At 43.3% G+C, this 16,663-nt stretch overlaps 1 protein-coding gene across 17 annotated transcripts in view; it reads right to left on the reverse strand.

Moving 5' to 3' along the window:
- Positions 1–16,512, reverse strand: part of KIF1B (kinesin family member 1B) — a 134,550-nt gene extending 118,038 nt beyond the window's left edge. For 5 of the 17 annotated variants that reach the window (XM_083512781.1, XM_083512778.1, XM_083512780.1 and 2 more), the window contains exons 1-2: positions 16,194–16,469; positions 5,321–5,500 (exon numbers count right to left, since the gene is read on the reverse strand). In XM_083512781.1, coding sequence (XP_083368907.1) covers positions 5,321–5,426 — 106 coding nt within the window. In that variant the 5' untranslated portion in view covers positions 5,427–5,500; positions 16,194–16,469. Of the gene's footprint in view, positions 1–5,320; positions 5,501–16,193 lie in introns of all 17 variants that reach the window. The other 12 variants (XR_014528383.1, XM_083512784.1, XM_083512774.1 and 9 more) reach the window with 4 other exon arrangements.
- Between the last annotated feature and the right edge of the window lie 151 nt (positions 16,513–16,663).

Here is a 16,663-nt window from a genome sequence, read left to right on the forward strand (position 1 = left end):
GGGGAGACATTCTGCTGTTACTAGGAAGAGGAGGAGTTTCTTCAACTGTGGAGGCTTAATGCAGCAAACCCTTCAGGAAAACAGACTTAAAAGGATCCCCAAACATTGAAACCAATTTCAGGCACTAATCATAAAAAAGGAATAGCTTGGGAGTGGAGCACTATTCCAGTTGCCGTCATATGAGTGAACAACACTCCCTTCCAATTGGCTGGGGTTGTTTTTGTGCATTACATTACTGAACAGCCAGAAGCTGAATCACTAGAATGGCACCAGAATTACTGCCATTAGGATAGCCCACAGTTTGCTGCTGTTCTGCTTTCCAAAGAGGAAGGAATTCTCTTCATGATAGACAGAGACTTGCTGAATCAGTGAAACAGCCCCTATTCTGTTAACAATTACATGAACATCAAAGCTAAGGACGACAGGCATTTCACGTGCCTTTTTAAAAGAAGGTAACAAAACAAAAAGGGAGTCCATAGCAGATGCTATTGACCTACAACACCCATGAGCCTCAGCCAGCATGGCCTATGGCAAGGGTAATGAGAGATGCAGTCCAGAAATGTCACTACACAAAGGACTTGTTCAAATGTATCACTGATCCATAGTTTGGCACTGTGAGAATGTGCCTTCAAGACCATTCCCTTACTTCCTTCCAAGTATGAAGCAAACCATAGTTTGCACTTTCCATTCAAACCAGAACACTACAGTTTCTAGTCACAATGTAAGTCCATTTCATTTGAACCAACAAATTACAGCTTGTGATGAACCCTGCAAACCATGATAAAACTACAGTGTGCTTGATTGGACAAAAAAAATTACAGCCTGCCTCACAAAAGAGGAGAGGGAAGCACATGAGCTCCAAAAATGCCCTCCTAGACAGCCATGCTGGCTGGGACTGATGGGAGTTAGAATTCAAAACATCTGCAGAGCACCTGGTTGGCAACACCTGCTATAAAGAATTGTGTTGCACCAGCTCTCATCAAGAACAAAGCAGCAATAAATAGATGAGATTTGCTAAAGTCATCCTCTGAGAACATAGCCTAAGAGTGCTCATCATGGAAGGCTGGTAAACAGCCATTCACCTGTAAGAACTGCCTCCACGAAACCAGCTGTGGTTCCATTCTTCCTTTTAGCCCTAATAGCTACTGGAGCTTTGAGGCAGTTATGAAGTCTGCAAATAACTTAGTTTTGGCTGTATAAAGCTGCAAATGCTCAACCCCAGAGGCAACTATGCAACCCCACTGCCAGTCAGGATCACCAACTCTTGGGGGCCCAACCCTTTTAGACTCCCCAATATTTTTGTGAGGGAGGCCAGGCCTCTGCAATGTCCAAAAAACTCAGGGCCAACTGCAGAGCCAAGCATGGCGCAGCTTCAGTGGCTGGCTCCTCCTGCTGTTGCTGCTGCTGTTGCTGCTGCTGGGAAGGAGGGAATATGCAGCCCCTGGATGATGGCAGAGGCAGCAGGAGGCGAAGGAGGAACCTCTGCCCATTGAAGTTGCACTGCTGATGCGTTCTGCTCCTCCGGCATCCTGACATGACTTTAGTTCCCCAATCTCTCCCACAAGTTGGCACCTCTGCTGTCAGCTTTCCCCCCATTTCCCACCACCACCACCAGCAACCCAAATCCATTCTCATTTCCATATCCTCCATGACAACAACTTTCTGCTGTGTAGCATCTGCAATCAGCTCCGACCGCCCTGCAAGCAGGCCAGGCGTGCTGCCAACATTCCAGCCTCTTAATGCAGACAGTACATGTGATTTCAGCTGGACTGCAGGATTTCACTGTGCAATTCTATACACACACACACACGAAAAAAAGATAAAGAAAGGAGATAAAGGCTGCATTTGCATGTTGTGATTAAACCACGGTTAGTTAAGGCATTGCTGCGAATGCCCAGATCATTGCTGCTTCATTCCTCCCCATTAGTGAGCAGTAGCAACAAACCCCAATTCCCTGGCTCAGTGCTATGGCCAAACTGGGGTCATGGTTTGTTTTGTTCAAAAAAATAAAATAAAATGATCTGAAGCCAAGCTTTGTTCTCAGCTTCAGAACATCATTTATTTGGAGCAAAACAAGCCACGATACCCAGTTCAGACACAGCACTTGAGGCAGGGATCACAGCTTACTGCTCCGTGGCTTAACCATGATGTAGCCTCACCTGCATTGAAACATTACAGCCTGTATGAATCCTAATTGCACCTGCAAGTTTAAACAGGGTGGATTATACCAGAGGACAGATATTTTCTAAAAACTGCTTTCCATAGAATATTAAGGACAGCTTGTAAAATTCTAGCAGTACCACCCTCTTTCAAAAAGGACAAAGGAAACTTGTATTGGCAACTTCCAAATATTTAAATCCATGCATATTTGCTAGAGGAGGCAACTTCCTTTCTTGGCCGAAAGCCAGTATCTCCAACAGTTCTAAATGTCTATTTGTCCTTAGCAATGCATAGGCATGCCACACAACATGCCAAGCAATTGTTAAGCTGCCCTTACAAGATGGGCTGAACAAACTGTCTAGTTATCTAATTAAGATTTATCAGGAAATAGCATGGCATTTTCATGGGCTTCTCAGTATCTTGTACATTTTAGACTTTGCAGAATGCTGTCTCACTCACTCCTGAAACTACAGAAAAGAACTTTTATTCCTTTCTAAGCAAAATATTTACAAACACCTGGTTCACACTATATTAAACTAAACCTTAGCATTATGCGTGAACTCTGCCCAGAAGTGTAACTATGGTTTTCTAACTGCCAACCAATCAGGAGCTTATTTGTTGGTGGCTTACAAAACTTGTTTTCCTTAACTGTGGGGGTTAGCATTGCATGTGAACCCAACACGCTTAACCATGGGTTTGTTTGACCACTGCACCCCAGACGTTCATCAAACTACTGAGGAAAGTGCAGCTGGAAAACAAACCAAAAGCTGTAGAAACAAGCCATGGCTTCTTAGATTATGGAATATCTCATGTTTAACATGTGGTTTGTTAAACAAACCATGGTTATGTTCAGTCCAGGCCAAAGCCATATGCAGATTTAGTCAAAATTACAGTTCAATATTCAACAAGTATACCCAGAAAGGAGATAATCTATGTCACTTCAGTGTCAATTGACTTTGTTAATTTTTTTTGTTACTGACAGACAACTAGGAACCCAATCAAGCTCAGCCAAAAGAGAATGCATAGCTGGCATGTTTTAAAAGCAGAACACAGGAGTCAATCCATGCTGGATTAAATCATACATCTCCCCAAGCACTCACCCCACTCCCAATTTCCCAATAATCAGACAAACCTCTAATGTTCTACTCTAGATGTTATTGTTGTTTGTTCCACAACAACATTCCTGGGGAGATCATTCCACAAACGGGGAGCCAATGCAGAAAAGGCCCATTCTCATGTTACCACCCTCCGGACCTTTCATGAAGGAGGCACATGAAAAATGGCCTCAAGGTGATGATCACAGTGTCCAAGTCGGTCCATATGGGGAGAGGCAGTCCTTGAGATACTGCAGTCCTGAGCTGTTTATAATTCAAAGCCCAGAAACTAATTGCTAGTCAGTGCAGCTGAGCCACAATCAGTGTAATATGATGAAACTGTCTTGTCCCTGGCCACACACCACACCCCTCACTGGCCTCTGCATCACACCCAGAGAATTTCTGCCTAGCTAGAATGTGCCATTGAATTCTGATATAATGTCCTTCGCTCACCTGGATGGAGGATAGAGAGGAGAGGTGGGTGAGTGTGTGTAGTAATGAAATATAAAATTCCTATTTGATGTTCCACCCGTTTTGCCTCAACTCTGCATACCACTGACATGTGGACCTCAGAAGGTTGCCCACCAGGGAACGCAGTCTTCAGGCTGAAAGGAGTTGTTCACCACTGCTCTAACCACTGCAGCACATGGACTAGATACAACACCACACACCCAGGACAGGCTGGAACAGGAGATATTCTGCTATCATTCACATGGTATTTTTTTTGGGGGGGGGGCAGGTTGGGATTAGAGGTTATGGACTCCTTTTAAAGAAGTGTATATTTCTTACACACCTTCATGCCGCTCAGTAAGAACACAAAGGGGGGGGGGGAGACAAGAGCCTGTAAAAGCGTGTGAAAATAGTCCCCCATTACCGCCTGAAAAGCAGCCTCTTCCCTTTCCACTTTCTCCTTTTCAGAAGATCCATTTTTCTGAACATTCCTTGCATAATTCCTACCTAATAGCACACTAGAAAAGCCCACCCTCAGATGACAAAGGCTCCAGGATATCTCTAATGCTACTTTCCCACAGTTATTAAATGGGTCGAAGTGACTTAAGTCTGACCACCTGCTATTTCAATTTGCTTTTGTCTGCCTGGAGACCTTCCCCAAAAGGCTGCAGGTCAGAACATTCCCAGCAAAATCAGTTCAATAGAAAGATGCAAACGAAGCCTTTCCCTACTGAAGCGGCTACAGCTTGATCATCAGAGCTTGTTCATTTATTTCTTTACAACTCTGTTCCTTGAAAACTACCATTTAGACAGTTATATCTATGATGACAGGTGTACCAGGGGTTCAAACTGCCAGACCACAAAACAACAACACCAGGACACCTTTAATCATGGAATTGTTAACAAATTCATTTAAATAACACAGATGGGAGTTCAAAGAGAAAAGTACTCCTGATAACACTTTACCGGGAAACTGACTACAACCAGCTTATAATTTGAGAGATTTTGTCTCTCTCAATTCAGGCCTTGTACATAGCAAGTAGTCATTCAACTAAACATACAGCAGAAAACACTCAGAATCAGGGGATGTGCTACTTCAGCAAACATCATGCTACTCTGTCTGGTTGCTAAGCAATACTTCAGCTTTCCCTCCCTCTTGGTTACCTGTCTTACTGATAGCAGAATTACCCCATAAATTGCAAACTGGATGATCCCTGTTGTTACACTCCTTCTGGAGCCACAAAAATGGAGCCACAGACCAAAAGGCATTTAAGCCTCCTCTCAAGCAAACACATGTGCATAATGGACAACCATTCTGCCATTTCCAAAGAAAAACTCATACAGAAATGATCATGCAATGTTGCCAAAGAGAAGGAAGTCTCCAAATCACGTTTCTGCTTTTGACATATCCACAGCAAGAGAAAGAGTATTAATAAGCAAAAATGCATTTAAGCAAATTATAACGCCTTTTGAAAAAACTATCACAAGACTTATACAAAAAGAAAGGATTTCCTTAAATGAACCATTTGCCAATGACATAAGCTAGACAGTAACCAATTTACTGAGAAGCTCATCAAGGAAAAACCACTCCATCTGAAGATTTGCACCAAACTTACTGGTTGAGTTGCCTTGCATTTGTATGATGCATTTGGACTCTTTGCTGGTCTCTCGGGAATTAAAGGGTCTGACCCGGACAGCCACCTTGACTGAAGCGCCTGACATTTTGCAGTTCTCTTGTGTGTACTCCAGAAATTATGAGCGAAGAACTTCCACAGCTTTTTCTTTCCTGGAGTTATCTTTTGAGAGAGAGAGAGAGAGAGAGAGAGAGAGAGAGAAATTCAATAATTTGAAAATACATTCCAGACATCTTGATGGTTGCTAGGATAATAGCTTAGCTCATTAGATACCCCCCTACAGACAAATTTCATATTTTTTGGCTTCATGGAGGCCGAGCGTATCCAGGGTTACCCTCCTTCTCGCTAGCCACTGTCAAGTAATAGCTTTCAGGGGAAATGATTGTTTCCAGCCCCTCCCTCAAGGAGAAAACATGGAGCCTGCAAACTGACATCACTCCTGACTCAGAGGGATTAAAAGGACAGCCGTTCTTTGTGCTGTTTGTTCATTTTATTGGTACATGTGGAAAGCTTAAAAGAAAGCTACACAACCCCAGGGATTTCCTCCATTCACAGAGTATATAAAAATTAAAATACATGCTGAGGTGGCTTTGCCTTTGAAGTCACCCTAAAAACAGCTTCCTCCCTCCTTGATTCTGTAGAAAAGAGGGAGGGAAGCAGGTTTCTGTTTGAAACATTTCTATCCTCACAGCTGCTGGCTAACAAAGCAAATAGACCAAATCACCAAGTTCCAGGAGCAAATAGCCATAGTGAAAAATGCAGTTTAGCTGGGAGAGAGAGTACATTGTGGGCAAATTATTGTGTTTCCGCAGATAGGCTTGAGAACAACTAATCCTGAATCAGCTAACGGAGAGACTGGAGATATCATTTAGCATCCTCTCCTTTTATTGTTCTATTTACTGACATGGCTGTCCTTTTCTGGTCTATGTTGCTATTCCTTGTTTGAAGAAATAAATAATTTGAGCTTCATTTAACGCAGGATACACCAAAAGGACATCCAACTGAAGGCTATTCATAGTTATTTAAACAAAAACATCTAACATCTTATACACAAATATACACAAAAAATTATACACAGACGGCCTACCTGTAAAATTACAAGTGGACATCCACAATACCCAGTTTTCACAATGGCACTATGTTATAAAGAATGTAGAGTGTGGTAAACCTTATTATTATTAATTAAACATTCCATTTCTTTGAGAAAACGTTCTACAGCTCTTCATTTTGAGATGCTATCTTCAGTTCAGCTTACATTGACAAAAGATATACTGTACTAGACTCTCTTAAGTAAAGACTCTGATCAGGAGGCAGTTGAGGATATTGTTCACTTTGTTTTAAGCACCTAAAGTAGGATTCTCCCAGAGAGAGATTTGCTTTAGGGCATGGAGATTTGCCTTTTTTCTTGTCAAAGCTGCATTACCTTAGAAATGGTTTGTATTAAACCATAGCTTGTACAGTGGTGGCTCGCAACGGTTTTTTCGTCTTGCAAAGCAAGCCCATTGACGGATTAGCGGATTAGCGCTATTAACGCTATTAGCGGCTTTTAGCGGCTTATCTGCTGATCGGATCAGCTGATAAGCGGCTTAGAAAAAGGGGGGAGGAAGGAAAAAAACCTGCAGGAACTCGCAAGGCATTGTCGTCTTGCAAAGCAAGCCCATAGGAAATTCGTTTTGCGAAGCACCTCCAAAACGGAAAACCCTTTCGTCTAGCGGGTTTTCTGTCTTGCGAGGCATTCGTCTTGCGGGGCACCACTGTATTTAATACAGTGGTTTGTATTAAACCATAGCTTACATGTGAACATTTCTCTCCTTTAACACGTGAGTCATCATGTGGCTTCTCCCCTCCCATGTAGCACCCACGTGACTCAAACAAGCCATAGAATGACTTTTCCTGTCATTTCAAACAAACCATGAGCAGTAAATCATAAACAAACCAGAGTTTGTTCTCAGTTTATTTCTGGCTTACCGTTCATGGTGCATTTGAAACAAACAAATAAATTTATCCTAAAATAGACATGTTTGCATACAAATCTGCCTAATATAAACATTTTTGTAAAGAAGAATTCATTTCCTAACAGAATGCATTTTTACATGTTTTTTTTCATATAGACTTTACCCTAGTCTATGCATTCTTGTACGCACTACTTGCCTGGAGAACACATGGCAAATGCAAAGAAATGCAAATCCTGAAGGATGGCTGCTTTTCAGTTCACATACTGTTTTAGAAAATGCAAACTAAGTAGGTTTGCTTTTAAAGATTAAATGAATCCTTACTGCACCCCCTTATTTTTTCACACTATGGCCCCTTTTCACAATGGTGAAGACAGGCTGCATGGTGAAATAAAGGAATTGGATGTGTCATCTTATTAGTCAGGTATTTGGCCACTGTTGAGTAGTATAGCTAACTGGACAACTATTATATCTCACAGTAGCTATACATTTAGGAGACAGGCCATTTCCCCCACCCACCAAACAAAACGAGTATTGGCTGCTAGCTAACTCACAATTCCTCATGCCACATCAAAACAAGAAAGTTACATATTAGCTTGTAGGTGTGTCTTCAAAAATCCGTTAAGTTACAAACCAAGAGATGAAGACAGCAGAGATGCATGAATGTTAATACTGCAATACTGTACAACCTTTGCCTTCTACAGTCTTTCATTATCATCAATTCAGCTGTCTTGGAACAGAACTAAAAGCACTTTGGATTAATGGACAAAAAACTTCTGGTAATATCATAGAAGGTACATTAAGTACTTTGGAATCCTCAACTTAAGTGTCCTTTTGTAGCTCCTTACACCACAAAGAAGATACAGCCTTCCTCATCCTTGAGCAGGGATTGCATACTGATGACTAAAACTGCTCTTTCCAATAATAAATCTCATCTCTACCGTAATAGATTGCGTTACACTGGTAATTTTGCTAAAGAATCAGAGGATAGCACAGCCTCCAACAGAATGAGAAAATCCAGCATTTACTCATTCAAAGCTACTTCATTTATGAGATTCCTCACTGCAGATGTTGTTGGACTCCAACTCCCACCAGCCTCAGTCAGAATGACCATTGTCAGGGATGGTGGAATTGGAGTCCAGCAACATCTGGAAAGCGATGGATCTCACACCTCTGGTTTACTGTGCACCACAGTTACCAAGCTGGTCTGTTCTTCAAACTTGGATATAATTCAATGGATTCATACCACACAAACAAGACAAAGTCATGGAGGAGGACTATTGAAGGCTACTAGCCATAATGGCTGTGCTCTGCCTCCAAAGTTAGAGGCACTAATGCTTCTGAATAGGAGTTATTGGAAATCACAGGAAGAAAGAATGCTTGAATCTTGCTTGAATCTTGCTTGAATCTTGCTTGAATCCTGTGTGCATACATCCCATTGGCATCTGGTTCTAGGTTGCAGTCACCACACAGAATTTCTAGGCGTGCTTTTTACAATGGGATTTGTTGTTGTTGTTGTTAATAATAAGAATAATTTCATTATTATACCGCTTGATATTTTAAAGAAAACAAAATCTCAAAATGGTTTACAACACATTGAAACATCAAATAAAACAATCCAGAATAACATAAATTCAAGCTTCATGGAAAACAATTCAGATCTTTTTCTAAGTGATGTTTTGTTTTCCTCATATTAATTTACCTACTTAACTTATATAGCTGCCTCATAGCAGAAGGACTCTAGGAAATCAGTGTGGAGTAGTGGTTAGTGTCAGACTAGGACCTGGGAGGCCAGGGTTCAAATCCCCACTCAGTCATGAAGCTCACTTGGGCCAGCCACAGCCCTATGACCTGTGAGGTTAACTGAGAAGGGGGTGAACCATATACTCCTTGCAGAAGAAAAGGTGGGATATAAATGCAATAAATAAGCTGTTCTGCTTACCTCAGGCATGGCCAAACTTGGCCCTCCAGCTGTTTTGGGGCTACAACTCCCATCATCGCTAGCTAACAGGACCAGTGGTCAGGGATGATGGGAATTGTAGTCCCAAAACAGCTGGAGGGCCAAGTTTCGCCATGCCTGGCTTACCTGCTTAAGAAAGTTAGAACAGCCAACCAGATGGAGATGTGAGTCGCCAACCTGGCATCCAGAGATCTCCACATGGTCACAATTGGACCTGCACCAGTCACAAAATGTGCCTGGTGCCTGGCTAATTTCTAACACTGGCCATTGGCCTGATCCACCAGACTCTTCTTTTGCTCTTATGCACACTTGTAACAGACTTTTTTCTGCTTTACTCCATCGCATGATTCAGGTATTGTGTTCCTTCTCTCTTGAACAGGCACCATCACTTTAGAATGAAAAATCTCAGAACAGAGAACATGGAAGGAGCAAAACAGTCAGTGTTTTGTGTTTGCTGGGTGTATTTGTTTTTAAAGAGACGGGCCAATTTATTGAGAGGTCAAACGTGAGATTGGGGGCACACTTGCCCAATTTAATCCTCTCTCTGACTTCAATATGCAAAATGTGTAGCCTGACTAAATAAGCATGCTGGGAAACAACATTTCAATACACCATTCTTCTGAACAAGCCTTCTTTAGTAAGCTCACACACTGCCATCTGAAGTGCTGCTTTAATGCCTGTGCAGATGACGAAACCACTGAAAAATGGAATAGGCTGCTGAACAGAGTGTTCCAGAGTCTTGTTAGAAGGGAAAAAAGATTTTTAAAGGAACTAGACTAAAAGCCACTAAACAAAAAACAGTAATTCTGACTATTTAGGCCTGTCCTTCTGAGAGACACAACTGTCTCTCAGAAAACAATTTTAGGCACCAGAGAAAGAAAAGTTGACAGCTGCAGGATGGGAAGGCAACCTGTAATCTACTTCTCCTTTACATCTGCAGGTGTGGCAGTACCATTGTCTGGCCTCGGTCATGACTTGGATGCGAGCCAACAAACTGAAGCTGAATCCAGTGGGCAGTACCCTAGACCAGATGAATGGTAGGTTGCCTGCTCTTGATGAGGTTACACTCCCTCTGAAGGAGCAGGTACACAGCCTGGGGGTACTTCTGGATCCTTTGTTGTCACTTGAGGCTCAGGCGGCCTTAGTGGCACAGGGTGCCTTCCATCAGCTTCGGCTAATGGCCCAGCTGTGCCAATATCTGGACAGGGATAGCCTAACAACTGTCATCTATGCTCTGGTAACCTCTAAGTTACATTACTGCAACACATTTATACGCGGGGCTGCCTCTGAAGATGATTCAGAAACTTCAGCTGGTGCAGAATCCGGTAGCCAGGTTGCTCACCAGGGCAAGACGATTTCAGCATATTACACTGATCTTGACCTGACTGCACTGGCTGCCAATTAGTTTCTGGGCCCAGTTCAAAGTGCTGCTTTTGACCTAAAAAGCCTTAAACAGCTCAGGACAGCAATACCTCAAGGACCACCTATTCTCATATAAACCAAGTCAGACACTGAGACCATCAACTGAGGCCCTTTCTTCATCTGCCTCCTTCACAAGAGGTACAGAGGGTGGCAACATAAGAATGGGCCTTTTCTGCGGTGGCTCCCCATTTGTGGAATGCTCTCCCCAGGGGGGCTTGCCTTCTACCTTCATTACATTACCAGGCAAAAGCATTTCTCTGTTACCAGTCTTTTGACTGATTAACATTCCATGGTCTTTTAAATGTGTTTCTGGGAGGGGGGGTTATTGGTTTATTTTGGTTTCATTATGTATTTTGTGTTCTTGTTTTGTATTTTTATGTTGTGAACCCCCCCCCCCGTGATCTTCAAATGGTGGTATATTATTATTATTATTATTATTATTATTATTATTATTATTATTATTATTCCCTACATCCCAGTTGTTAGGAGCATTTTCAGCAAAACACATTAATTACTGATGCAATTTGAAAAGGTGCAATAATGAAGCTTGGGTACTTTCATCTGTGTTTAAGTGATATATGGAACTAAAAAGGTTTCACACAAGTAAGGCACAGCCTCCAGCCTCACAACACCTTGTAAAAGGTGTTAAAGTTGTTTGCCTAAGGAAGCAGCTATCAAAGTCATCTGACAACTGGCAAACTAAAGTTCAGAGGTTGAGCACCTGCTTTGTGTGAAAAGGTCCCAGATGCAATCTCTGGAATTACCAGTTAAAAGGATGTCAAGAGGAGGTGACAGGAAAGACTTTCTACCTGAGACACATCTACCAGCCAATGTAGCCAATACTAGGCTAGATTTACAAATAAACTGACTGGTGTAAAGTAGCTTCCTATGTTCCAGTTTATAAACTGAATCACAAAGGGTGAGCCACACTCCCCACCCCGCACAATAGGATGAAACCACTTTGTGTCTGCTTCCCAATGCATGTAACTTTTTCTCTTTTTTTCATTTTTTGATGGGGGAGGAAAAGAATACATTATGAAGTATATATTACTGTATTTTGATATATTACTGTATTTTGATATTTGGTTGGAAGCCACCCAGAGTGGCTGGGGAGGCCCAGCCAGATGGGCGGGGTATAAATAAATTGTTGTTGTTGTTGTTGTTGTTGTTGTTGTTTGTTATATACTTCCCAACTCAAAAACTGACAGCGACATTCCATTCTGAACATGAGAGACCAGCAGAGGCTAAAACTTAAAAAAAACACAAATGACAGACTGGCCAGATACTAGTCTAAGGATGGAAAACGTGGTGCCCTCCACAGTTTGTTGGAACTCCAACTCCCAACAGCCTTGACCACTGGTCATGCTGGCTGGGGCTGATGCGAATTGGAAGTCCAACATTTAGAGGGTGACAGGTTCTTCATCCGTTTCATGTATGTTCCCAGTGGAGAGACGTTTTTGTCCTCCCTCTCATATAAAACTAGAACTAAGGGTCACTCAGTGACCAGTAATAGGTTCAGGACATATCTTAGGGCTTCTTAGGGATTCACTACTATTATATGTAATGATTAGCACCAGCTTAGATTATTGAGTGTGCCTGTGTGTAAGAACAGGGGAGACCTGCTAGATCAGACCAAAGGCCCAACTAGTCTAGCATTTTGTTCTCATAGATGCCAATGAGGAGCCCACAAGTGGGACATGTACATAAAGGTACTTTCCCAATCGCGAACCCCAGCAACTGGCATTCAGAGGCATACCACCTCCAATAATGGAGGCAATATCACCATGACTAGTGGCTATTATTCTCCATGAGTCTGCTTGATCCCCTTTTAAAGCCGTCCAGGTTTGTGGCCATTTTAATGGTGACTACATTTTAAACCATTTGACTTATTTTGCACCTCTCGGCTTAATACTCAGATCAAAATGTAACGACCTTTCAAAAATCCCAAAGGGCCCCTGGCTGGCCAGGAATGCAGGAGTCCAAAAGCTTTTTCTAGCAGAGTTGGCAAAAACTTTACAGCTAGTTCAGCAAAACAATTAACCATCACTTCTACTGGAGGACTAAACCTCTCAAAAAGGCTACTCAGGCCTGCTGGGTACCACACCTCTATCTTCATGCCCTCCACTTTTTCTGTTGCATCTTCCATCCTAGTCCCTGCCAGACAAATACCAAATCATTGGGTGGAATTAATTCCAGGAATATTATCTGAAACAAACCCAAGCAAATATTTTTGATTGGCTTCATGTGTTTTCTGTGTTTCCTTAGCACACAGTACACACAACCATATAAAAGCTCCACATACCAGACGGCTAAATTAATGGGAAGCCAAAGCTGGCCTTTAAAACTGTTAAGGGCAATGCATGTTACCTTTTGAATTAAAATCTGACCACCTTCGACAAAAATCTCACCATGACTAAGATGACAACTGAAACCAGGTCAGAGATTAATGTATGCAAAGTTAACTTAGAAGCATCCAGGACAGAGACAGTATGTGTGAATACTCATAGAGAGTATGTGTAAAATTTTACGTTCTGTAACAGGGAAAGAGACAGGCAGAGGCCTGGTGTCTATCATCTTAATACAGACTGGTAACCGTTTTAAATGTAAATGAAAGCAGCAGTACCAAGCATCTGAATGCTATCAAGTTAGGCATCAGTCACAAAACCACATTTTTTCCTTCATACTCCTACAGCTATGGAAGCTGTATGACAGGGACACTTAAATACCTTCCATCGTCATCATATATTTCTATAGAGTTGAATATCCACTTAGCACTTTATAATAAATAAAAATTCACAGCAGTCACTGTGTGCAGCCAGTAAGATGGAGACAAAAGGAAGAGGAGGGTGGAAGGACTAGGGCAAAAGCTTTAAAATCTCTGCTCCATACAGAGAAATACCAAATTTCACAGTAAGAAATATTACATAATATAATACACAGAGAGAGATGTACAACATAAAAAGGCAACTCACAGAGTCCTACAACCCCACCCTCGAAAATTCGACTTGAGCAGGTACAGACACAACTATGAAGATGCAAGCAGGCCATGACAATTAGCAGACAACTCCATGAAACCCGGTGAGCATTTGCACTAAAGCCATCAATTCCAAAACAGTATTTTTTGACCTTCTGCCCCATCCCTGATTAAGCTCCTAGAGGACTGTCGGATCATCATCCCAATATGGCTGCCCCGTAATTGTGCTGTGCTGGATATAGAGGAAAGGGGGGTGGGGAAACGCATCAAAACAAAACGGCAGCTGTTTATGGCAGAGAAGAGGAAAAGCTGGGGGGAGAGGTAGGGAAAAGACAAACACAGAGGTTCCTGCATTTCCCAAACAATTCACTGCTGTAGGAAATTGGGGTTGGGGTAGAGACAGAAATTAATATAGAATGAAGGAGAATTTTGCTTCAAACCCCGCCCTGCTTAAAAGATGAAGCTGCAACAGAGCTTCAGCGAAAAAGGATGCAAACATTGAAAACTGCTCTCTTAAAATAAATATGAGGCTACGGGTCCCACTCAGGAGAGGGTTCTCTCAGAGCATTCACAGTGGGGAAACTGGAGGCAGAACTGATGGAGATGGGGGGGCTGAGATTCAAAGGGATTTCTTTATTGAGGGAAGTAGTTACCGAGATTTGCAGAGATTCACAAAATATATCTGTGATGGAGCTAGGGAGCTATGAAGTATAAGTGCTTTATTTTGAGGGGTGTCACTGACAACCACCATCACAGCAACTTCCTATGATGGTTATGTTGTTGGGATCTTAAATTAGATGTCACTAGGGAAGCGGGGGGGGGGGGATTGGAGAGAGGGAGATAAATAAAGAAAAAAGAAAGATGATTCAAATTTGGCTAGATTGAGAGGCATTCTCTGTGAATATTTAGAGACCAGGCAATCAAGAGATCTCAAACTATGTATGGTCCCAATATAAAAATGCCTCTAGGAGGAACTTGGAATTAGTAATAAGAAGGGGGGACTGTAAGGAATCTCCATTTGGAATTGACTGGGGGGGGCAGGGAGAAAAACTGGAACTGGCAAAGGAAAAGAAGTCAATAGGATGACGGGGTTGTTCCTAGTCTGCTCAAAGGAGAGGGAGAAGAGTGCAAGGAAATTGCTGATTACAATAAATATACAGTATACAAGAGACATGTTTATTTGTTTAGCTGCACAGATATATCAGGGCTGGAAAATCACAGTCTTCTAACTGCTAGGAATTTAAAGAGGTTTTTAGTTTCTAGCTATGTCTGTATCCTGCAGTTCAGCACACAATCCTGTGAGTTAGTGATACACTTAGGCATACTTAATCCATACCCTGTATATATACACAGCTATATGCATAAATTATGTGCTATTATCATACACACACCTCTGCCCCCATTCTCCCAATGACACATCCCATAGAGATTCCCACCCCCTAAATGCCTCAGCCAGCTAGGATCCAACAATATCTTTGGAGCACAGGTATTTTGAATTTAAAGGTTAAAGAACGGCCTCCTCTTGCACTTACTGGAGTGTAAGCCATCGGAGGAGCTAACACCTACTTAAAAGAGGCAAAAATGAAAGGTCATTTGTAACATATGTATGTATTCCAGACCCTAACACTCGGGGGGGGGAGGAAAAAGATGGTTTAAAAGCCAAATACATGATTATACTTAATATTAATTTGTTATTACTACATCTTATATTGAGATGATTATATTTTATTATGCCTCTGATGTTTGCAAGTGGCAATATGAAAGGCAGTATGAAAACCATGATCATTAATTATTATTAACAACTATTATCATTTCACTACTAATACTAATCACACTATGGCCACCATCCTCTTGGATGTCACTTGGGGTCATATGTTTGCCGGGGAGAAACCCCCCCATATAGATTAATATGGAAGGAGTGGGGTGTCATCACCAGACCAACCCAGGGATCAACCATATCCACCTTTGTGTACCCCATCCCTCCATCCATCTGACCCCTTCAATTGGGGGGGCCTTAAAACAGTTGGAGGAAAGACAGGGCAAGGATGAGGGGGAGAGACAGAGGATAATTTGGGGTGGGGGGAGAAATGGCAAGCCCCTTCCCACACATGCAGATCCACCTACATTATCCCTTGCTGGGTGGCTTTTTTGGGGGGGGGTAGGTGGCCGCCCACATAGGAAGCTGCTTTATACTTCTGAGTCAGGCCATTTGGCCCAGCAGCTCAGTATTCCCCGCTCCGACTGGCAGCAACTCTCCCGGGGAGAGTGTTGAAAGACAGGCCAGCCCTACCTGGAGATGCTGCCAAGGGCTTTGGCCCTTTTTGAGGCAGATGCCCCGACCGCGGAGCCACAGCCCCAATGGAGAATTTGGGGACAGGGCGGGGTGGGGAGGGGGAAGCCGGGGTGGGGATTGAGACCATATGGATGAAAAGGAAAGGGGGGGAGGGAGGCTTCAAGGATGGGCCCCTCCCCCCACCAGCTCTTTTCCCTCCCTTCCCCCACCCTCTCACGTGACCAACAACCGCCCGTCACCCCCACCCCTTTTACCTCAGTGCAGTCAAGGGCGGAGGCGACACCGGCGCCGCCGTCAAATCAGCAGCCTGGCGGGGGACAACGAGCGGCGACGAAGCCAGCGGGACAGAGGCCGCCCAGCCCCATCACGGAGCCCCCAGACCGGGGAAGAGCGGCATCACAGAGAGGAGCGGCGGCGGGGCGGGGAGAGGGGAGAGAGAAAAGGGCGAGGATAACAAGAGGGAACGAGCCGCCTGACAGGAGCGTCGCGGCTACACTGGCGAGAGAAGGGGCTGGAATCGATTCCCTCCACCCAGAGGGGAAGGCTCCGCCCCCGTACCCGCTCGACGCCCTCCAATCAGACGCGGGGAGATGTCGGCTCGCCGGGCGAATGCGGAAGCCGATAGGCGGCTTGAGCTGTCTGTCCTCAAGCCGAGGTGGGAGGGGTCTGTGGAAAGGATTCACCTGCCAATCTCGGGGTGCCTCTCGGCCAATCCAATTAAGGA

Source organism: Podarcis liolepis, assembly GCF_965112155.1.
Source record: "Podarcis liolepis genome assembly, chromosome: 7".
Taxonomy (NCBI): Eukaryota; Metazoa; Chordata; class Lepidosauria; order Squamata; family Lacertidae; genus Podarcis; species Podarcis liolepis.